We start from the raw sequence: 24496 nt of genomic DNA, 5'->3' as shown, positions 1-24496 counted from the left end.
ACAAAGCAAAGGCATCCCAGGGGAATTGTTAGTTTGGCTTTCTGCAGTACAAGCTAGAAATAACACTTCTAACGAACATCCTCTTATAAGTTTCTCGAAAATCAGCTTCAAATTATGCTCCGCTATCAATATCTAACAGAAAATAATAAGTTTTGTCGCTGTTCAATTCGAATTTAATTACTGAATCTTAAGGACGTCAAAATTATTGCCTTTCTTATTCCAGCTAGTCATGTTGTTTAACTTAAACTGCCAGCAGTGGAACAACAACGGATGGCAGACGACATTTCCTGACGTGCCTCGCGTTGTCTATAGGTGTCGTTTATCAAATGGTCAGAAAATTCACTAGTTTTTCAAATTGCAAGAAGTACTGTACAAGTGGTTGTTTCCGCGTGAAAAATGTTTTCGCGTTTCCGGACAAAGCTGGTTTGAGGAGTGATTCGCGAGAACTTAAATTCGCGACACAGGATTCTGGGAATGCTTTGCTCTTGCGTATCGTTCCGCTGTCAACACTTATGCATATCTCGGCACGTACCAAGACATCCTTTGTTCACGGTGATGGCGGAATTATCTGTCAATCCCTTTCTTCTCCTCACAAACATGAGAGGAAAACTCCTGTACAATTACCTTTAGGGACCATGCAGGAGGCCATAGTACAGGCCGTGTGCAGGGCAACCAACTCATTTTAGCAGTCTCATTCATTATTATTCAGGGCAGTGGAAAGTTCAGTTGAGACGTCGTACTACCCTACAGGCTGGTTTTGAGAAGGCGCGGAAAGGCATGTTGAGGGTTCGTGGTATAGTGGTCTATAAGTACAGTGGAATGAGTGTGTAGGTCTAACAAAAGCGTGATCAATTTTCGTTTCTTTAGATCTTCCCTTATGGAATAAAAGTCTTCTGCGGCTTGCTTAAAGCTCAGCTACCCCGATTTTCGAGTGTTACAGAATAGGATGGTACTAACACGATGTGTTCATAAGGGAACACTGATTATGTGTATAAAATAGTTATGCCAAACTCCTCGCGGTTTTTCGAAAAAGTGAATCTTTAGCTTCACTGACATTCCGTCTTGTGGCCCGCAAACCCTGTGTCGACGACACGTTCGTGGTCTGCCCGTGCTCCGGCTTGGCGTGACATTTGGCTTGGTTTCTTCCGCAAAGCCGGTCGGGCGCAGACACTAAACGAGAAGAGGACAGAGACGAGTGCAAGCACTGCGGGAAGCCTCACCGCTCGGATAGGTGTTGGTTCAGGAATCTCACGTGTCGATCCTGTCACAAAAAGGGACACCTGCAAGCGGTGTGCGGAAAAAGGAAAACGAAGCCTGTCAGATACGTCGATACGACGGACGAAGAGTCGGATGATTGCGACTGCTACACTATATGTTACTCAGAAAAGGCAGCAAGTGGAAACAGCGTAGACATGAGTATCGAAGGAAAGGAAGTTCCCATGGTAAGAGATACTGGAGCAGCGGTCACAATACTGCCCGAAACGATGTAGCGACATTACTTCCCACACATCGAGTGCAGAGCAGCACACCTAGCTTTGGGAACTTACACCGGCGAAAAGCTGCAGATACTGGGAAAGTCAAGCGTCAAAGTGGCCCAAACAGGCGAGGAAATGCTCCTGCCGTTGGTGGTCGTGAGAGATCAGGGCAGGAAAATGCCAGCGTTAATAGGAAGAGACTGGCTGGAGAGGCTGAGGCTAGATTGGAAGAGTGTCTGCCACCTGTCAAATGACGTGGGGAAAAGGGTGGAGACGTTGCGGCGAAAGTACTCTGGAGTTTTCAAAGGCGTTCCAGGAGTGGTGAAGGACTTCAAGGCCCGTGTTCTCGTCAAGGAGGCAGCCCAACCAGTGTTTGCGAAAGCGCGACCAGTACCGTTCTTCATGAAAGACCAAGTAGCAAAGGAGTTGGAGAAATTGGAAGCTGATGGCATCTTGAAAAGAGTGTCAAGAAGCGACTGGGCAACGCCCCTTGTTGTGGTACCGAAGAGCAGCGGAGCAGGATTAAGGCTATGCGGGGACTACAAGATCACCGTGAATCCTGTTTTGAAGACCGATCATTATCCCTTGCCCTTACCAGAGGATTTGTACTCAACACTCGCCGGAGGAAAAGTTTTCTGCGTTCTGGACCTGTCACAAGCGTACCAGCAGGTTCCCTTGGACGAAGAACGCAAGCCACTGCTGACAATAAACACACATCTCGGGCTGTTTCAATTTCAGAGACTGCCCTTTGGAATATCGAGCGCACCAGCCATTTTTCAGTCGCTAATGGATTCAGTTTTAAAAGGGATTCCCAAGGTGGGATGTTACATTGATGATGTAATCGTCGCAGGTGAAAACGTGCACGAATGTCAGAGAACGGTGGAGAATGTCTTGTAACGACTAGAACAGCACAATTTTTCAAGCCGCCAGTTGTATACTTGGGGCATAAAGTCACACAGGAAGGCATATTCCCGACGGAAACCAAGATAAAGGCAATCTTGCACACCACTTCAAACGTCAATTTCTCCGTTGCAAATAACGTTCACTGCGTCTCTTCATCACGTAACCCAGCTAGTTCTGTTCTGTTCTGCTAATTCTGTAACCCAGAATGTTCTGTTTCGGAGCAGCAGACAGATACGTCCATACCCAAGAACGAAGATGATTTTAATGTCCAGAACACGAGCGCGTGAGCGCTGGTACCAATAACCATGGAACTGAACACTGCCGAGCTGTCTTCTGCGCAGATTGAGATTTGGGAAGTGATAAACAGTTCGCTATTAGGGAGCCAGTATATTTCTGGGCTTCACTGAACCCACGAGGAACTTGAGTTTTGCTTCCTTCGACTGCAATGTATTTGCTAGGCCAGTACACACTTCCTGACGTGTTTCGTGTTCTGTGTTGCGTGTCGAGAATGCATGAGCGTTTTGCTCCCGTGTGCAAGAACCCTTCAGCATGCAGTTCCAATGTTTCAAACCACAACTTTCCGGAAGGCGAATGAAAAAGCTATTAGAGAGTTTTAGCAGACCGTTGATAATGTGGCTTGCGTCGAACCGTATCAATTGGAACCAATCAGTGGATAAGATTCTGAGTCACGCACCACTGCGATTGGTTCCGGTAGGCACGATAACCTTATCAACGGTATACTAAAACTCACTATTGACTGCAACAATCGGTTACAACTCTGACTAGGTGCCACCTTCGAAAGCAGCGATTTGATCTGTTCATTTCGCTCATTCGGATGTTACGGAAGCAATGCGCAACTTGTTTCACACGAAGCCGAAGATATCTCGTCTGAGATGCCGCGCCAACCTTATCTGCAGCAGGAGATTGCAGACGCAGGACTAGGAAGCAGATAAAAGTAAGTCGCGTAATGTCAGACAAGTCAGTCATGCGGTGCCAATGTCATCACATAGAAAAGAAAAATACGCTATCTGTTAGTTACTGCTTCATCTTTTAGAGATTAGGCCCCAGCGGGTGTATTGTCAGAACAGATTTGGAATTGCCTTATTTGTTAAATGATTTCGCAGGCATTCTGGCACCTCCGAGAAGCTTGCACTTCATAGTCCGTATTCACCAACTTACTTAAACTATTGGTTTAGTGACGTCGGGTTTAAATCAATCACGTGAGACTTTCGTTCGCCAATCCTGGATCACCACCCCATGCTCTACCACCTGCTGCTGTGAAGCCTATGGCGGCGCACATAGCGAGCTTCCTGCACAGCGCATGCGTATTTCACCAGAGTCTGCCAGAAGCGGTGGTGGCCGGTAGGCCTAATCCCCGGTTCACGAGGAATTTTTCATCAAATCTTGGGTAAGTTTCGATTAATATAGTTACTAGAAGCGCCCAGGAGACAGATTTGATCACAATGGGACGAATATTTGCCTCAAATGTTCCATTTCGATCATCCACCCAAGCTACTTAAACTGGTGGTTTAAGCCCCATGCATTTGAATGGGACGTATTTTAAACTAGGGGAGGGGCTAGTTTAACATCGGTCTAAGTATACGTTGCAACTACTGTGAACGTGTGTGTTGGAAAAACTATCGTAGATTGGTTGCGGTAGGTGATGTTGCACTAATTCGAAGTTAACTGGTAAAAATTAAGCAGGATCGTTTCAAATGCACGGTTCGTAAACAAAAACGGCGTAACGCTTGACCGGGGGTACGAAATGCGGCTGTTGTTTTTAGAAGGCGCTGTTGCGAACTTGTGCATGACAAACGTAAAAAGCACCGTCAAAGTGTGGTCAAAGAGAGTGACATCGACATGTGCCACTGGACAAAATCCATATACCAATCCAAGGGACCGAGAGAGCGTGCGGATGGCCGAACGTCAATGTGCATCTTCAAAAACAAAGCATAAGTAGTGCTGGCGCTTATTATGAGCGTCATCTCCTGTGATACACACTGTTAGCGCCCCTGTCATTGTACAGTAAGAGCAATAACGTGCTAGATGTTTGTTGCGAGCCCCGATGGAGAAATTGGGGGCGTTATCCACTGGCATGCTTATCAACCATCCCTGTACCTATCATCTCTTCGCAGCGTGTCTAATCTCCAAAGACATCTAACAGTGCACAGTGATCATAAAGTGCATTAGCGTGTTGCGGCTGTTGTGTGGGTACTATCAAGGCATGGAGATATTGCATGTTGTTGCACTACACTGAACACGAAATTTGAGCAGATTTTACGTTCCCCGATTATGAAAATACCGGAGCAAAAGCTAAGGAGGTCCCCATTTACCCTGGATTCACATGCAAGCATAGATGAAACTGAAATATGTGTTTTACTTATTTCAGCATGCCACAGCAGAACAGACCAGTAAAAATGTTATTCAGGTATCGTGTTGCCACTGCTACATTAGAAAACATTCAAAGGGACAGCTACTTACTTCCATATTGATTTATCATTTGGTAACAGTAGATGTGCTTTTGTAGGGCTGCTTCTGCAAAACACACTACACAGCAATGTGCTAAAGGAGGCTGCAAACCTTTTGGAATCATCATTACTATTGCAGGTACATAACCATGACCAATCACTGACAGCTTTTCTGCATTGTATAAGCACATATATTCTGGAGATCCTGTCTTGAAAATTTCTGCTATGGACTCATTCATCACAACAACTTTGTATTCGTGAGCTTTTTGTTTATATTCAGACAATAAAGGCTATTACGTAGTTCCACAAGGATGACTTTTTTCATAGAAACGTGCACTCTGGATATCCTGCTCAATTAGTTGTCAAGGTCGCATGAGAACATAAGTGAGCAATGGCGCAAAAGGAAAACAAAATCCTTGCTACATTCCACATGCTGACTCCACCAATATATCTGAGGTGTCGTACTGCAATACGTTTGAATTGCACAGGAATAAAGGGCAATGTGTACAGAAACTTTGAAGCTCTCTTGCTCCCATTGAACTGCACTTAAAGTTCAAATTAGATCAACTGCAATTACTGCATATAGCACCTTCCAGATGAATATAACAAAACATAGGCTACAGACTCATCAATAGATAGTATTGACAATTATAATAGGAGTCAGCTGGTTCATGCAACATCAAAATGGAAATGTCGTTCCCCCATACTGCAGCATGAGTGCATGGATAAATTGTACATAGCCACATGACAGTTGTCAACTACTCAAAAGAAAGTTAGCTTGCGTTGACATGGGTACAGATTTGTCCAGCCACTGCAGCCGTTTATATCCACACTGACCACACGAGCACATGGAAGAACATGCACCCATGTTAACAGTAGCTATCGTTCTTTTACGTTACTGACAGCTGCCGTATGGCCGCATAGCTTATTTCTGTGCTCATGTGTTCAGTGTGGATATAGACGACAGCAGTAAAGTAAGTACAGTAGTAAGTAGTAAAGCAGGGTAAACAAGCACCCATGTTACACTAGCTCTCCTCCTTTTACGTCGTTGATAGCTGTCATATGGCCACAGAGTTTATCCATGTGCTCATCTGTTCAGTGTGAATACAGTGCTAAACAAAAAATGGTGTCCCTTTTGTGTCTCCTGAAGCTCAAGGCTTTTCTTTCAAGCAAAAATGTACGCATGCTGTTCTGCATCATTTTGTGATCAGGACTGTTAAAAATTACTCGACGCACTGCAGCTTTACACTGGTGTGATCTGTGCACTCTTTTTGTGTAGCCTCATATCCTGTACATGTAAATCTTAAACGTGACCATGTTTGACACAGGTGTGCCTGGTTGGGTAGGAACTGAACAGGATCAACGTGGCTCCAACCAAAGTTAGCCCTGTTAGTTCGTCACCCCTGAAGAAGGAGCCGGTTCGGCTCCGAAACGTCGGGACCCCTCTTTCGAGCTAACTTTGGTTGGAGCCACGTTGATCCTGTTGAGGTAAATCTTAAGAATCGAAAAACACATCCCTATGGAATCATGCCACATGATTTATCATATACACCTGCATCCACATTGCAATCATGCTTCTATTCATCACAAATGCCACAATACCTCTAATTGTAATAGGAAAATTTATTGACGGTAACAACACACAACATACAACACACCCGAAACACTACCCTCTAATTTGGCTGTGTTGTGCATGTCTTGAACGTGTTCTGAATAGCTGAGTTACAAAATAGTGAACCAAACCAAATCCTGCTAATATGCATATGCGTAGTACATCACTTTACCTTCAATTATGTTACAACTTGTTCTCCTTGCACCAGCTCAGGTGCATGCTAAGTGTCCATGGTTTTTGCTGTATGACATGTCCTGTACGTTGGTACTCTCATTTCACACCAGCTCTCCTCTTCCTTGACTCGCACTCCACCCATAAATGTACAGCAGTGAGTGGAGAATAAACAGAATACGGGCATACTACGGTCACAAAGTTCTGGTGTAACTAAGAATGTGTTACCAGCATCATGACAAATGATTCTAACATCTATGGATCTGTCATTCGAAACAGTGCCTGAATGCTGTTGCAATACAAGATACCACGTACATACATTTACTGTTGGAAAGCCTTCCATGATCACCAGGAGAATATGTGGCGTCTCGTGCACACTGCTTTCACTGCATAACTGGCACCAAATGCCTGTGACGTATGATTGTATATGTGTCAAACCTGATTATTTATTTTGTTTCAGGTAAGCCGTTCTTCAATGCCATATGTGAAGAAAATAATTGCTATACAAATTTATTGCTATTCAAATATGTGACTGGCATTAGCTTAGGCATACCATGCCATGCCCCACAAAAAACATGTCTGTGTAAGAGCTAGCTTCACCATAGGTTCAGAAATCTTGTGGTTGTGTGTGTGGAATTTTTCATTTCTTTTTAGTGGGAAATTGACACTACTACTGTTTCTTTTTAGAACCCACCCCTCCCCCCACATTTTCTATGACACTCTTAGGGGTGCTAAAGTTCAGTAAAGTGGACCGAAGTAGTTACATGCTCTTCTTGTGTGCCAACGTAATGCATATGGCCAGAATCTGTGAAACTGTTGCTTTGGGTGCTGGTATCTTGCAAACCATCTCCCATATGACATGTATTAATTACCAGAAGTTGCCTGAAGACTCTGCATGTCCACCACTCATTACTGAAGTTAGGTGGTTAGTCATGCAGAGGCATCTACATTATTTTACCACGAATTCAGCATTGTGTCCCATAAATCTGCTCCCAGGCTTTGACCTTGATGATACAGTACACCATGCTCACTACATTAAACTGTTCAGTTGCATAGATTTGTGCTGACACAACTGGATCAATATGTCGGCTTCTGCAAAGTGACAACTGCCAATGTGGCTAAAAATAACTGAAATTGCAGAAGAAAGATATACAATCATGTAAATTTTAATAAAAGTAATACAGCACATTGTAGCTAAGATGCACATGATTTCAAGTTGCATCCTTTTTTTTTGTATAAGCTCATTTGCATTGCGTCCAATTTTCCACTGCAGACTTCCCGTTACGGTATGATACAGATCAATATAGAAAGCGAGCAGACAATAATCAGTGCTGCTGTTTGCTGTAGCACTGAGATTTTATGCTAGAATGAGCATCTCTAGGTGTGCCTTGCTGTAGTATTCCACTGTGTTGTTTCTCAAGAAATAGCACAATCTCTCAGTACAAAGGTGCGCAGTCAAACTGCATAACCACACAGTGCAGAAATGCAGCCTGTGCAATAATTTTTCATAGCTTTATCATCTGTGTAAATGAAAATTAGTCGAAGCAGGCCACACATACGGATGATACAAACATGTAAGCCTCAAACGCCCAGTTGCTGAGTTGCTTGAATCATCATCTGTATTTCAGGATGTCTGCAATCCAGTAAAGCATGGAAAACTGGGAATAGTCAGAGAACTATTGCATGACTGGAAAACTAGGAAAAATGTCAAGAAAGCGGTGAAGAACTGCTGAAGTAAAAATTCCCTAAATAAGTTTACACAATTGTACAATGGCGATTATCTATCTCGTGGCATCACACAGGCCTCTTATGTCATTTCACAGTCAAAGTTGAGTGATCTGTGTAAGAGTGAAGTGATAACTGTTACTGCATCGCTATGCAAATTCTTTTATAAATTTAAAAAAAAGCCTGAATAAGGAGTGATTTCAAAGATTGTAGTGAATGATGCAGTCGTCGTCCTTCTGTCCACGTCTCTTTGCTGCGGAATGAATTCGTACCAACTACCCCGCCTTCATACCCTTGTTTAGTGCATGATGTGCTGTTGGCAGCCATATTATAGCATGGCATGAGCTGTGGGGAGTTTTTAGGCATTGGTGCGATGATAATGCCAGTGAAATTGCTTACAATGCCAGTATGGAGTCGAGAGAGAAGTTTGTAGAGAATGAGCATGAAAAAATAGGTAAGTCCCCAACCAGGTGTGTAAAAGTGTTTCCTGAATAATATATGGCTTTGAACAAATAAGCTCAACACAATTATTGAACAAAATGGCAGCACAGGCTTGTTTGTGGCTGATGTTGCAGCTGTTGTTGTGTGTGTTTTCTGTGGTCCTTTCCTGTTTGTTCCATCCTTGAAACACCACTATTGAAACCGGTATAAGATATCCTTCTTTACGAGGTATTTGGTTCATTTTAACATCTGTATTTTGTGTACACAGTCTCAATAAACTACAAATTCTGAATGGCTCGGATGCAGTGTAATGGTATTAAAGTGTGGCCGTTTATTTTTGCAATTATTACATCTGTGATGTCAAGTGCATCATAGCTGATGACAAGTAAGGACAAATATATACATTAGGTATGTTCCCATTGTGTGAAATTTCATCAGAGCAAGAGACAGTCGCGACGTAATGATGTATCTTCGTTGGCTGAACAGAACAATCAATTTAGTGCTTAATGATTTATACAATAATCTTATATGCTGAAATGCAGAAATAAAGGAGATCAGAGGTAGCACAGCACCGCACTAACAGGGGGTCACGACACTGGCAACTTCCACGCTCACAAGCAGGGACGCCCTGGGTAACTGACGAAAACAGCGCTAAACAAACAAAGAAAAACACACACACACATGATCAGGACGTAAACAAGGCAGCACCATGAGTACGTTTTCCGTAGGAGTCACACTCCAAAGAAACACAGCCAGCAAAGAGATGGTCTAACGCGTTGCAGATTTGTGGCACGTTGAAAGTACCACGTCGAGTTATGCGTATGGGAGTCACCTGCAGGATAAGGTCACCCTTGCATCAGTGTTCTTTCTGTTTACATAGCCTACAGTGATCAAGCACTTGTACACACGTTGCGAACATGATATCAGGCTCGAAAGCGTATAAAAGACTCTGCTGGAATTCCCCATCAATCGAGAGGCTATCTTGATCGTTGCAGTTCACCACACAGGCCGCACAACAGACGATAAAAAAGCGATGGTCGATGCGGATGACGTTATTATACGCATCCACAATCGACGACCGAACACCGACGAAAGCACAACGATCACCTGCGCGAGGGTACCTACTGCTGCCTTTCAAATAACATGGCAAACGCTCTCTTTTTAGCGACCATATCAAGAGCTTGTCATTCACAAATACAGCGGTAGGCATAACGCATAACCGACGATTACCGACACCCCGATCCGCAACCACCTGCAGCAGCGCCAGCGCCGCCTGAACTTTTCTTCCGTTAACATCATAATCAAAAAACAAACGGGAGCCTTCCTCTTCACAATCCTGTCGTCTGCTACGTTCTCCCTCCCCTCAACCATCTCGTGCCAATGTCAATAGTGCGCATGCGTTGTGGTCACCCTTTGGTCAACTGCTCTTCATAGCCGGAGAGATCACGTGATCGATTTACACCCGACGTCACTAAACCAATGGTTCAAGTCGGCTGGTGAATACGGACTCATGTCTCAACTATCACAACTGGCAACTGGCTTATCACTTATTGTATTGGTGGCCATGTAACATGCTGGATCCAACTAAATCAATTCGAAAGCAGTTTCTCATTGATACACATTGGGCCAATTCCTCATTCCTTTTATTGGTGCAGTCTCTAATGCACAACATGTCGGATCTCATTAAATCAATTGGAGATCAGAGTTTCTCACTGACGACCATTAAACCAATTCGGTTAATTGGTTCCTTGCTCCGTGATGTGGTCTTCGCCACACAACACGACAGAGCCCGGTTTCGCGAAGGCAGCTTTCCTGTTTAGCTGTGAATGAGAAATAGTCGGCTTTTACACGTTGAACGAATTCGCAGACTGATTTCTCATTGAATCTCATTAAAATTGCGGGGAGAAGTCAATGACATCATGCCTACTATTTCCGGCAGGGAAGGCTTTTAGTGCACACACGTAGGAATGCAATTAGGTGAAAGGTTGAAGTGTGTGAGATATGTTATGGACCTGTAGCTCACAAGTGGACTGTAAAATGATTGTGGTGGTGCTCTGAGCCTCATATTACCTAACCGACTCTTCGTTGATATGTAGGAAGTCTTGTGACATTCAACGTCGCTTCGTCATTTCGCACTGCTGTGCAGAACAGCATCTGCTGCGGTTGTACCGGTACTATTCTATAGGATTTTGTTGTATAAATATCGCCTCGTTACTAGGATTCGATATTTTGATTTATTGTGACTGTCAAATCCGTACGTTGCTGTTAGTGAAGTAAAGCTGTCTAACGAAAACAAAGGCCTCTTCAGCTAGTCATCACTAGTTTCTGCCTGTTTTCATAAGGTACGAGATCATTGTCTGTTTCTACCGACCACTTTGTACCCTGAACATAGTCTATCTCTATCGAACCCTTTTCAAGAGTCAGTTTCATTTACAACAACCTAGCTCGCAAGTCGTCGATCCCCACACGAAATGTGGTTGGTATGGTTTTCACGCAGGATGGACGTGGAAGTAATTTGCCTGTACGTTATCAGCTCACGGGTTATAAACTACTTACCAGAAAACAAGCAAGCATGTTATCTGCAACTCTGGAACAACATGTCCCATGTAGCACATGGTGGGATAATAGACGTCTAACCCAGGGATAAGTTGAGACTTTAGGGCTATGTCTAAAAGTAGATATCTACTAGACCTCTACGGGGTTATACATTTAGTAGACATCTCAATTTGGAAGTCTACGAGACCTCCAGAGTTTTAGATGTTATTTAGACATGTACTACAAATGGCTCACGAGACACCACCGACGTGTTCCAGGCTAAAAGTCTTACTTTCACGTCGTATAGCAGCTCGTATGAATTGTGGATCTCACTTAAAGACCCCCAATGCCGTGCCTTCTTTTTCTTTTTTTTTAGCGTGTGCAGGGGGGATATGTAGAGGCAAAATACGCGGAAAGGGTTACGAGGTTGGTGAGAGCTACGAGGACCTGCTGATCCGCATTCGTTTGCTGAGGCTGCAGGCAAGGCCGGTGAGAGGGGGGGGGGGGCAGCGGGGGATGAGGCCCGCAGAACCAATGCCTGTCGTAATCATACAAAGAAGAAGTACTGAACTGTGTTATCACGACGGTATCGTGAGAAGGGGGTCCCGGGCATGACCCATCCTCAGTGCCTATAATTTCGCTCGCCGTCCCTGGTTATAGACAGTGCACATTGAAATACGTGGTCACTGGGACACTGGAGTAGTCACAGTCAAAGAGTGACAGTCAACGTCGTGCCCAGCCTAAGTCTGTCAGAAATCGTTGCAGGGCGTCTGCCGCAAAGCGTTAGGATGGGGGATTGTTACATAGCCCTAGAAGAACTTTCAGATACGTTCGAATGCAGGTACTATTTCGTATTTGGAATTAACGTTGAAATTGTTCTACTGTTTTGGTATTGCTGTCTAATAGCTACTGCACTGATCCAACGGGTGATTTCCTTTCTGTTTTTTCTGCCAATACATTACCCCCCCCCCCCCCCCCCCCACGGGTGATGTAGTTAGCAGACAAGCTCGACCAGAGCCGTGTATGAGCTCGATTTTTTGTATGAGCCGTGTATGAGCTCTTTGTGCAAATGGTATGTTACATGTTTTCATGACTCCTTCGCACTGACATGGAGTTCTAGCTATGTATTTTGAAATGGTCTTTTTGCAGGTTAAGTCTGTACGAAGCGGCAGGCAATGGATGGAGTCGTCGCGACCTGGTGATGAAACTCGTTCTCCCCGACGTTGGATCAAAAAGGCAAACTGGATGGGAAATCATGAGTCCCCAAGTCTACGAAAAGACAGAAGAACGCCAATGCCGACGAGATGACTGCTTGAAGTAAAATGTTTAGTCGTCGTTATTCCTTGGTTGGACATTGCGGATACGTGCCCCATGAGTTTAAGCTTTGTTGATTACGGCGGGTGTGTTGATGATCAGCGGTACGCTTTCAAAGACATGTAAGTGCTGAATCAAGTTTGTGTTGTAATTGGTTTCTGTTTCGTGTGGTTGCTTGTAAGCGATCCCCATCTCGATGATGAATGCTCACGCTTCTGAAAGCCATGTAAGCCATGTCAGCTGAACATAACAATGTTCAACTGACAAATATTGGACTGTGGTATGAGTGGTGTTACTATCTCGTCCATTCCTTCCTGTATGTCACTTGGAAGGCATTATGCATGCGGGCATTCTACCAAGGGGTAGTACGTTCGACAGCATTTTTGGGCGCTCAGTATCTATTGGAATTTGTTCGTAAATTATTGCAACTTGATATTTTGCGTTTGAGGAGTTACAGAGTCAGCCTGACCAGGGAACATAAGTAACTGGAGTTTAATATTACAATATTATATATATATATTTACATATTACATATTTACATATATATATTTCTACAAATTCAACAATATGTGTTGTGATATTATGGACATTGCTATCTAGTCATTATCTAGCCGTTGACAAGCGCTTGTGCCATTATTGGCTTGTCGCAATGCTGCGCGATCGTAAAGTGCATACGCTGGTCACTTTTGCAGTGTTTTAATCGCTTTACTTAAAATAAATTTTTGTCAAAATGTGCTTCATATGTGAGCTACTGCATGTCACTTTCACAAACACACATTCCTCAAACAGTACACACGTACAGGGAAGCTTTTAGGTGTGGTCTAAGTAAAGGCTAATGAACGTATAATCGTAGACATTATGGTTAATTAAGGGCTAGTACAGAGCTAGAAGCAGCCTCAGTGTGGTATATAAAAGGTCTAAAGTCGGGCTAGTGGTAGACGTTGGATGTCTTAGTTGAGACGTCTAGGTGGCGTAACCTTAGCTATTCTAGAGAAAGGCAAGAGGAACTCCCCTAGACATTAAATCTATTGAGAGACATCTACTAGACCTGCCAGTCGTCAAAATTTAGACGTCGATTAGACATTTATCATCCCACCTTTGGCTACATGGGATGTTTCACGCACGTTTTGTCGAAGAGTTTATTAGCTGAAAATAATAAAATAAATGAACAGAATTTTATCCCGAAAGCGTCTTCATGCGGTACCGATGGTTGATGGTTGATGGTGACCTCCCCCCCATACCACTGGTAATCACGAGTGTGTTGAGTTCTTCAGGAACAAATCACAAAACAACCAGACACAAACCTTCAGTAGTCGCCGCCCTGCTAACCCTAAACACCGTTGAATGAAAACAACACCAGCCAACCTCCTGATTGGCTTGCGAGACGGGCTTTCCCAGGCTGCAGAGCAACAGGGCAGCACAGCAACCAAAAATTCGGATACGGGAGCAGCAGGGAATCTCTGCTGCTCGGCAGCGCTGCTGCTCTCGCCCAGTGCTATGGGACCGCTCGTGTCGCTACAGCTCTGCTGCTGCTGCTCAAATCGAGGCTATGGGACCCCGCCTGTAGTCGTCGGTAGGAGTTCCCGTCTTTCAAGTCTTCAAAACGTGCAGAGAGTCGTGAATGTTTTTGAATCTCTACCGTCAAGCGCTGTATTACGTGTAGTTTGTTTGTCTTACAACTTCTGCAGCAGTTAAGTTGCGAGAAACTACGAGCGACTACAGTTACGCTGGTGAGTAGGGTATGCTATTTATGTACATTTATCTGAATTTGTAGGTCTACTCACTGTTATTATTGTTATTTGAAATAGCGTAAGTGCAGGCTAGCTGGCGTGCAAACTCCAAGAACTCCTGCTCAGCACGTAACCGACTTTGTTATGTGTCTTGTCTTAGCTCGCAGTCTGTCATACAAATGGAGGGTTACTTAGGAGATGCTCCTGAATCATGCAGAATAAGGACCAGCGACTGAAGTGAGGTATATGCTGCGTGGTTGTTGCAGGAAAACATTTACCATTTTGTGCATGGCATTATGGGTACTTTTGCAACATGTTTCAGGTTTTCTGAATGCAACTGAATTCCCAGTTCATTCGCAATCACACTTTTACTAGCTATCGGGTACTTAAAAAAGCAGCACTTACCCTGTAAACAGCAGCACTTTTTACAGGGTATCGGGCTGATATAATGTTGTAAAGTGCACTTTTTGTGCAAAACAGGATTGCAGATACTAAAGTAGCAACGTTGACTTATTTATCTCAAAGCAGCACAGGACAAGAACGACAAGTGAAAAAGCAGTAATCCTATTCACTCGTCGTTTGTGTCCTGTATTGTAGCTTTGAGATAGACGGGATTGCTGATAGTTGTTGAGTCCAAGTCCTCTTTCATGTGAAATAACATTGCTGTCTATATTTACGGATTCGTGCCTTAAAGTGTTCTATGATGACATGATGTGACAGGTATTTTTCTGAGATTCCGAAACGGTCTGTTCAGTCCAATGTGTCGGTAGTAGGCAATCCCAGTAATCCAGTTCTTGAACTTTGGGTTACTTCCAGAGTGTTTTCAGAGAAGAAGATACCATCAGCAGACCACTACCACCCACTGGACTTCATTGTCCTGTAGCAGTAAGTACTATTTTTTGAATATGCTGGAATATATGTGCCGATTTTTATGGTTTGCAGTAAAGTGCGATATTCATATCGTATACATTTTGCGCCTTCACTCAAGTTGTAGGGGTGTAGTAGTCAAAGGTGTAGCTTCTGCTTCAGGGTGGCACTGGAGATGGAATGACACCAAAGATATCCCTGTTGAATTGACTTCGCAGCTGGTTCTGAGCCAGCGGGAAGTTTATTATGGCTCTGGAATACATTTGAAAGTGGATTATGGAACGAAAAATGGATTTCCGGCTAGGGGTCAATTTCCAGTGTAGAAGTGGATCTACTTGCATGTGGATTCCAAAGTGGAAATCAATTTCTAGTTCCACAATCCACTTGCAAGTGGATCCACTTCACGACGGAAATTCATTCCCATATCGAAATCCATTTCTGGTTTCATAATCCACTTGGAAGTGGATCCACCTCAATATGGACGTTCATTCCTAGCTGGAAACCAATTACTGGTTCCATCATCCAACATCCATTTCAACAATTTTTCCACCTGGGTTTCTTGTGTCTTTATTTGATACTTTTGCTTCACTCTGTACTGCAACTATTTTGGCTCTGGTGCGCACCTGTAATACTACCCGATTGATCTGGTCTTCATTTTTGTTATTTTACCTGCGCGCATAAGCCTGTTCATTAAATGTTTCAACACCTTATTCATTTTGATCTATATCTCTGCAGGTGGCCCAGGCGTAAAACTAGAACCTGGCCAGCCTCGCACTTGACAGCTTGTGTTGTTGGGAGTAATTTGTTCGCCTTATCTTCCATGTTTGTGATGCTCATAACCGTGCCATATACATACAGTTCCTGTGGTTTCCAACAATTTGTTTCTTTTGGTTCAACTTTTGTGATACCTACAACAATGCCATATACATAACACTGAATTTTGAATGTCACATAACATTTTTCACTTGGCATATACTCATCATTTCTTTGCTCTTTACAGTACAATAAAAATATTTTCTTCTTTTCGTGAAGCTCTGTGATTTATTCATTGTAAGTTCAAAGAGTGCCAAGTGTATGTATTGCTCGTGGTGCTTACTGCATGGCATGCAAGTGAAAAGCCTTTTCAGATTTCACAATTGAAAAGAAAAATTTTAATAAGCGATGTATTGAATTCAAATAATTTCTGCAAGCAAATATGAAAATATACCTCAATATCAGGAATTCCGTGCAAGAGACATCATCGTGCTATCCAGAAAAGATCTTAGGGTTATTGTGCGGACATATTTTACACAATTTAAGGGATTTTATATGTCGGGTATATCAGTAGTAGAGGTAGGAGGATTAAATCGACGTGGATAGATTCGACCATCGCTATCGTCTGATATCGGAGGATATTTGGAGCAGGATACTTTCCGCCCAAGGAGGAGCGCGAGCCAAGACCGCCCCCGCGCGTTTCGCGGCCGCGCGTAGAGAGGGGTTTCCTTCTCGCGTTTGAACATGCATGAACATGCAAAATACATCTTATTCCCTTTCCACATCTTTTAATACATCCCCGAGCGGGGAGTTTTAATCGTCATTTACCAACGATCAACTCACCTATCAACTTTCTACACAAAATGGGAGCTGCATGGAAGCTTTTCACTCGATGTTTTGGAAAGGAATATGATGATGAGCGGGAGACGGCGGACGAGAAAAAATGGCGACTTAAACAAGAAATATATGAAGCAAAAGCAGAAGCTGTGAGGAGGTTCCTCGCACACGAGCGTCTTATGGAAATGAAGCGTCGTTCCGCAAAAAGTCAAGACGATCAAATCGATTGGTGAGATGTACAATAAATCCATTTCTCACACCATCACTTATTCATTGTCTCATTTACTTTTGCATCGTGATGTCTGACGCAGGTCGATTTGCTTTTATCCACCCTGCAAGGGTTATTATTTGTGGTCCTTCCATGTCTGGTAAAACCTATCTCGTTCGTAACATTTTAAGAAATCTTACAGTATTCACTGTAGTCCCAGAGCAAATCTTTTACGTTAGCAAATATGATGCGACCTGGCAAAATGAATTCGCAAATGATGTTACATTCCAGAAAGAGTTACCAAAGACATGGGATGAGAGCGTGCCTACTTTGATTATAGTCGACGATCTCATGACTGAGAAGAATGTGATGCAAGAAATGGTTCATCTCTATACGAGAGCATCACATCATAAGAACGCATCCATTGTTTTTCTTTGTCAGTACTTATTTCACAACGACGTCGACTATAGAACATTATCTCACAATAGCACATATATATTATTATTTAATAATTTAAGGTCACGCACGCAGCTGGAACTTTTAGGACGCCAGATCTTTGGCAAAGCTCAATTACCATACTTTATCAGTGCATTTGAGCAGGCAACAGAGAAACCATTTGGTTATCTAGTGATTGACCTACACCCTCTGACGCAGTCTCAATTTCGTCTGTGAACAGGCATTACTGGAAACGTTCGACAGTTTGTTTTCTTGCCAAAATGAAAACTCTGCGTCATCATTTAACTTTTCTAAAAGTCCTTGCAACATGTACACCTAAAGAGAGCGATGAGATTTTAAAGGAGGCGCCACCTCATAGCATAGAAGCTCTTTCTGAAGTCTGTAAGAATATATTGAATGGTAATATTAAGCTACCGCCCAGATTGTTCAAAGAGCTGGAAAAGTATAAACACACCATTCGATACATTGCATATAAAACGCTGCACAAACCACCAAAAAGACTAAGATCCTTCCTCTATCGTCAGAGGGGTGGATTAGTGCCACTAATCCCCTTATTACTCACGGGATTAACCAGTGTGCTCGGTGGTGTCGCAGGTCGTGCTCTAGCAAAGACGGTAGGTGTCTAAAAAATGGCTACAAATGTTGAGGTATTGACTCCTATCGAATCAATTCTGGAATCTAACGAAAGCGATTATATTAAAGTAAAACGAATGTTAACTGCTATGTACTACATTATAAAAAATCATCAGAAACCATCTAATGAAACAGAGCCAGCATCCACAGTACAGGAAGAAAAAAATGATGAGTCACTTCCAATGGGACGCTCATTTGATTACAATTCGCTTCCTTCTAATGTCAACATTAAAAAATAAGACGTGTAGTCTCAGAGCTACCTAGGAGCTTGACTTGGAATGATAAGGGAGAAATCATTCATAACAACCAAACAATCGCTGGTTCTAATATAAAAGAATTGGTGTTGCATCTGTCCGGACACAAGAAAGGGAAGCCTGCCTGGTACCGAAAAGTGGCAAAGTTCTTGCAGCCACACAAAATACGTCAGAAGAGAAAAGCAAGGAAACGTATACTCTGGGAAACGTATAAATCGCCCCAAAGAACAAAGTTGCTTTCATCATCATCATCAGATGAATATATCACAGAAGAAGAATGAATTATAGGGATCCAAACGCTGGTTTGGGGGCTTTGCCCGATACTGCAGCGGTCGAAACATCTCTAAGAAACAGGCAATCGAAGAACTACAGCGAGATGATGTCTACACACTTTACAAAGAAGGAAGACGCAGATTTAAGAGAAGAAAGACCATCTCACTGCACATCGACGATCTTCATCAAGCAGACCTGATTTCATTCCTGCAGTACAAGAAACAAAATAAAGGATTTTCCTTCATACTTATTGTGATAGACTGCTTATCAAGACAACTCATGGCTACATCCATTAAGACCAAGCGTGGTGAAGATGTGAAGAAATGATTGATCAAGTTGTATAGGAGTCATAAAGTCTATCCAAATCTCCTGCAGGTAGATGGAGGGAGAGAGTTCTATAACAAAGATGTGAAAGCATGGTGTAAACGTCACTCAATACACATGTATAGCTCTTTTTCACCCTTGAAGGCTGCGGTCGTTGAACGCGCTATCAAAACTATTAAAGCTAGACTTTATCGTTATTTCGCCAGTAAAGGTCATCACAAGTACATTGCTGTTCTCCCAAAGATCATCGCCGACTACAATTCATCATATCACTCGACTATCAAGATGGCCCCGAACGACGTCGATAAAAATAACGAGATTGAACTATTCAATAGACTTCACAGTAGAAATGACAACAAACCAAACAAGATTACATTGTATATCGGTGATCAGGTGCGCGTACTCACAAGTAGATCAATTTTTGACAAGGGGTACATTGGGCACTGGTCCTTAGTTGTCTACACGATCACACGATACAAGAACTCGGATCCACCAGTGTTTTACATAGCTGGACCAGATGGGGTCGAAGACGATGCAACTTACTATGCCAATGAATTGCAACGTGTAGTGAAATCGCAAGACGACCCATACCCGATTGAACGCATAGTAAGTCGAAAGAAAATAAACGGTGTCACACATTATAAAGTGAAATGGCTAGGTTACGATGACTCATTTAATTCCTGGGTTCCAGCCCAAGATGTCGCGAAGTTCTGATTTTTACATGTATCTCCTATCCAATGATTGCATGGATATGCACCCGAACAACAGTGTCAATGACTTTACAATCACTCTGAGTGCACCACTGCAAGTGAATGAAGAATATGAAGTCGGCCTGCATGAACTTTCCATCTCTAATGTATTCTACAACGTTCCACGGACTAACGATGCTACTATACATATTACTTCCAGAAGCATTATTGAGCCGCGTAAGGAAGTTGTTGTGATATCGACTTTGGAACACGCGCTGCAAGATTTTTTAAAAGAATTCAACATCGCATTTGGTTATGTTGATGGAAGGTACACATTCCAACTACCTCAGATAATTCGTTCTATTAAGTTTTTGGATGAAGAACTGCAACAAGCCATGGGTGTGTCCACTATACAGGGTTTGAAAGTTGCAGGTGCTAAAGTTCCACGTCAGAACATGTACATGGGAGAGGAAGCTATCTCAAAGATGCTTTTAAAGGAAGAGGTGACTATCATTACACAATATGCTCCAATATATTACACAATATTCATACCAGGTCGCCCTATCACTGTCACACTAAATCGCTTCTTTAAAATATATGAAATCGATGGAAAGATACTATTTCAAAACAATACCTATACATTATTGGTCTCACGTCTCTTTGTTATCCCTGAACAACTCAAGAGACTCCTCAAATTAAACTCCAGTAAACTGTTAGAAAATACAACACAATACATTGGAGATCCATTTACATTCAGTTTTGCTGTTGTTCTAGAAAAAGTAATACTTGCAAGGGAAGAAGTCCAAATTCCACCAAATTATTACGAGACACCACGTTCGCTTCTACAAGCTATCAGAGGTGTGATAGGCAGCAATGCTATACTAACGTACAATGAAGATACACAGCTGTTTACTTTCACTCCACTTGATGGAGTAACTATAGATCTTTCTGAATATTTGAGTAATATGTTGGGTTTCGCACCAATTCAGTCTATTGCAAACACCACCACCGGAACCACACCACTCAATCTTAAACCATTGTTTCATAATTTCATGATTTATTGTGACATTATCGAATCATCTCATATAGGTGCAAAAAAGCTTCCCATTTTGAAACTCGTCCCATATTTACATAAAGATGATCCCCAGATTCATTACAGCTTCCATAACGTGCAATATTTGAAGCTGTTACAGAACGAAATCACGTCAATTTCGATTAAGTTGTATGATGAGACAGGTCGTCCACTTCATTTTAGAGGACCAGGTCTACAGCTCTAGTTCTACACTTCAAAAATGTATCTTAAAGAAGTGCCAGAGATCCATTATGGATCGGGACTTGGTGATTTAGTGCCATACAAAGGGCCTCTCTTTCAAACTGGGAATGGCTTTAGTTCTTTGCGTAAGCTAGCATTGCCACTATTGCATCGTGCAAAGCCTTACATAGCCCGTACTGCGATGAGCGCAGCGAAAAATTTGGCGAAAAAGTTATCTGAAGGGCAAAACATCAAGCAAGCACTGAGAGCAAGCTCAAATGAATTAGGCACACAGATTTTGAAGGACATTGCAGGCAGCGGACATCGAAAGAAAAAGAGGAAGAGAAGAGACATTTTCGATTAATCCTCTGTAACCATGAAATAAAGAAGACACTTTTTTTCATACATTGATGTTTCTTCTTTATAAAGAAAAAGGTTTTTCTATGGAAAAGGGTCGCACTCCGAAAATGGCGCCCAAGAGGGGTTAGAAGTCGGGACAATGGGTCGCCCCCTTTCACCTGTAGAAAGTGTGGCGGACAATGCTTCGAAGCGGTCATCGCATTCCGAAAAAACAGGTGGCCCAGGTAGGGCTGGCTTGTGAGGGCGATGTCAAAAGGTAAAGGGGGATTGGAAGACAATGATTCCAATCGTGAACGGGATCGCATTCAAAAAAAGTGGTCGGCGGGGGGTTAGAGGAGTGGATCGACTGGCGGTTAGCAAAACGGACCATGGTCGCCTTTCACGATGTGGACAATGCTTCGAATCGTGAACGGGATCGCATTCTGAAAACAGTGGGTCAGCGGGGGTTAGAGGAGTCGAACGGCTGATGGTTAGCAAAAACGGACCATGCTCGCCAGCGGACAATGTCAAATGGTAAGGGGACTGGAGGACAATGATTCCAATTGTGAGCGGGATCGCATTCTGAAAACAGCGGGTCAGCATGGGGTTAAAAGTGTGCATCAGCATCCAAGCTGGTTAGAAGTCGAGCAATGGGTCGCCTTTCACTTGTAGAAAGTGTGGCGGACAATGCTTCGAATCGGCCATCGCATTCCGAAATACAGGTGGCCCAGGTAGGGTTGGGTTGAGAGGGCGATGTCAAAAGGTAAAGGGGGATTGGAAGAGTATTTTTGCTCAGGTAAGATGCTAACAAATAAAGCTATGAGGAAAGCATTGTACCTTTTCATTTGCAAAGATGTCGCAGGTCAACGTTGTACACGCACAGTCGCTCTGAAGGGGGAGTGTGAGTTATTCAACATACCTCCGACCAAAGTTTCAATAGAATCATGCGAGGCGCAAGTTTATTATCCTGTTTCTACAATCAGCGGAGGAGAATCGACGATCGAATGGAACATAACAAATCTCTCAGACTTGTATCTCGATTTATCATCTCTGTATTTTATTATAACTATGCAGATATTGAGGTCGGATGGGAGCGAACCAATTACCCGAAGAGCAGACGGTATCACTGAGAACATTGTATTCCCAGTCAACAACTTGGGTGCCGCTTTATTTAAATATGTAACCATTCACTTGAATCAACGTCTTGCAAGCAGCAACTGTTTGAACTCCTATCGATGTATGATTGATACCCTACTTCATACGAATACTCATCTGCAGAAGACTTTAGATGATTGTGCAATGTATACATATGACACAGGAGAGCATGCAGCAAATGATCCAGTCGCTCGGGATGCAAAGTTGCGCATAGCTAGGACAAGTGGGGGGAAACTATTTGAAATTGTCATGAAAGTTAACACCGACCTCACAAACCAAGGGAGGCTTTTGTTACCTGGTGTGGGGGTTCGAGTGACTGCTCTACATAATACGGATAGCTTTAGATTGCTAACTGGCACCAATGAAACTCATAAGCATCAATTGAAAATCCACAGCGCGGCACTTGTAGCACGCAAAGTCAAAGTTAGCAACTCAAGTTTTATTGCACAACAGAAAGCCCTTAGATCATCCCCGGCATGTTACATCATGCGTGGCATGCAATCTTTGAAAACTTATTCCCTGATAGAATTCCTGATCGACTTACTGTATGTCTAGTTCGCACCGGTGCTTATCAGGGTGATTACAAGTCGAGCCCCTTTTGTTTCGAACATTTTAATGTTAGTTCTGTAACACTATCAGTTGATGGACACAGGAAGCAACTATCCTATGACTGGGAAAATGATCTGGGTAGAGCAAGCTACTACGAATTCTTGTATCAACTGAATGAAAAACATGTCGAGTTGAGTTATGAAAAATATCAAAGAGTGATATTAAACGGTAGGAACAACTTATTTATTTACACATGGTAAACAAGACTCGTGCACGAAAGTCTTGTTTACCATCTGTAAATAAATAAGTTGTTCCTACCGTTTAATATCACTCTTTGATTTACTCACCACCGGCAACTTGACATCGCCTATTTTTTCTGCCTTCGTATGAAAAATATCAAAAAAATTCCTTTATCATGCATTGGAACTTGAGTGCTGACGAAAGTTTTGGTTCCTACTTTAATCCATTGCGGAAGGGCAATTGCAGGATTGAAATGAAGTTTGCTAAGCCATTACCTTGCGCAGTGTCGGTTATACTTATTAGTGAAGCGCCCAATATTTTATCAGTCGATGGTGATCTTGTTGTTCGAGTGGACTAAGCATGAATGTGTTTGATCTGGACGTATTGTTTTCTCTGAACCATGAAACTTTGAATATGTATCGCGGGACCTTCGCAATTGATATGGTACCAAGTTTAACGACAGAAGGGTTTATAGTTATCAATACACACCCACACGACGGTCCAGGAGAACACTGGCTATTGTACATGAGAGACAGGAATGACAAGTACATCTATGTGGACAGCTTTGGTCTACCACCGATTGAAGAGCTGCTAGATCTACCTGTTGATCAGTATTGCGAGAAATGCATTCAAAGCATTTACAGCTCACACTGTGGACTTTTTGTTTGTTTCTTTGCTTCCCGCCTTTGTAAGAATTACCAACTCAAGAGCATTGTTTCCTTATTTGACAATAACCTTGTACACAATGACCTCAAGATAATAAAAATGATTGAAGAGGAATACCTCATTTAAAGAAAAATGTCTCATTTTATTTCTTCAATGTACAGATCTCTTTCAGATAGTCCTCCAGACTCGTCACCTTGCGACAACCATCTTTCTTGCGACGCACGATGTATTCCGTGTGTTGGATGTAAAAGTTTCGAATTATTGGTCGCTTGAGTCCAGCATTAAGTATGGTTGGAGAGATATTGTCACCCTGACGATACCGTCGCAACAAGTCACACTTGATGGCGACGAAGCGTTGGAGCCTCCGACTAATCTTTCCTCGTTTCGTCCGCATCGGAAACGGGAGAATTTGCATAATGAGACGAAAATCAGCCTCTGGCCCGTTGCAGTTCAGATAGGAGTTTAATTTCATCAAATCCTTGTACATCAGCCATTGTACCGTCAAAGCAAATCGTTCACTGGGCTTCATGGTTGATCCGAGCATGGATGGCAACCGAAATAAGGTCGGATGTTATTGTCTAGCCAATGAGATGGATTCGATGACCACAATCCACCACAACGACAGCG

General features: G+C 42.9%; 1 protein-coding gene across 1 annotated transcript; it reads left to right on the top strand.

The window, feature by feature from the left end:
- The first annotated feature begins 1412 nt into the window (after window positions 1-1412).
- LOC135391210 (uncharacterized protein K02A2.6-like) lies at window positions 1413-2372 on the top strand. Its single transcript, XM_064621365.1, has 2 exons — window positions 1413-1442; window positions 1491-2372. Exons 1-2 carry the CDS (start codon window positions 1413-1415, stop codon window positions 2370-2372), a joined length of 912 nt encoding a protein of 303 aa, XP_064477435.1.
- The last annotated feature ends 22124 nt before the right edge of the window (window positions 2373-24496 follow it).

This window comes from Ornithodoros turicata, chromosome 1 (assembly GCF_037126465.1).
Source record: "Ornithodoros turicata isolate Travis chromosome 1, ASM3712646v1, whole genome shotgun sequence".
Lineage (NCBI taxonomy): Eukaryota > Metazoa > Arthropoda > Arachnida > Ixodida > Argasidae > Ornithodoros > Ornithodoros turicata.
The sequence above is the reverse complement of the archived record's forward strand: the minus strand, read 5'-3'. Positions and strand labels throughout refer to the sequence as shown.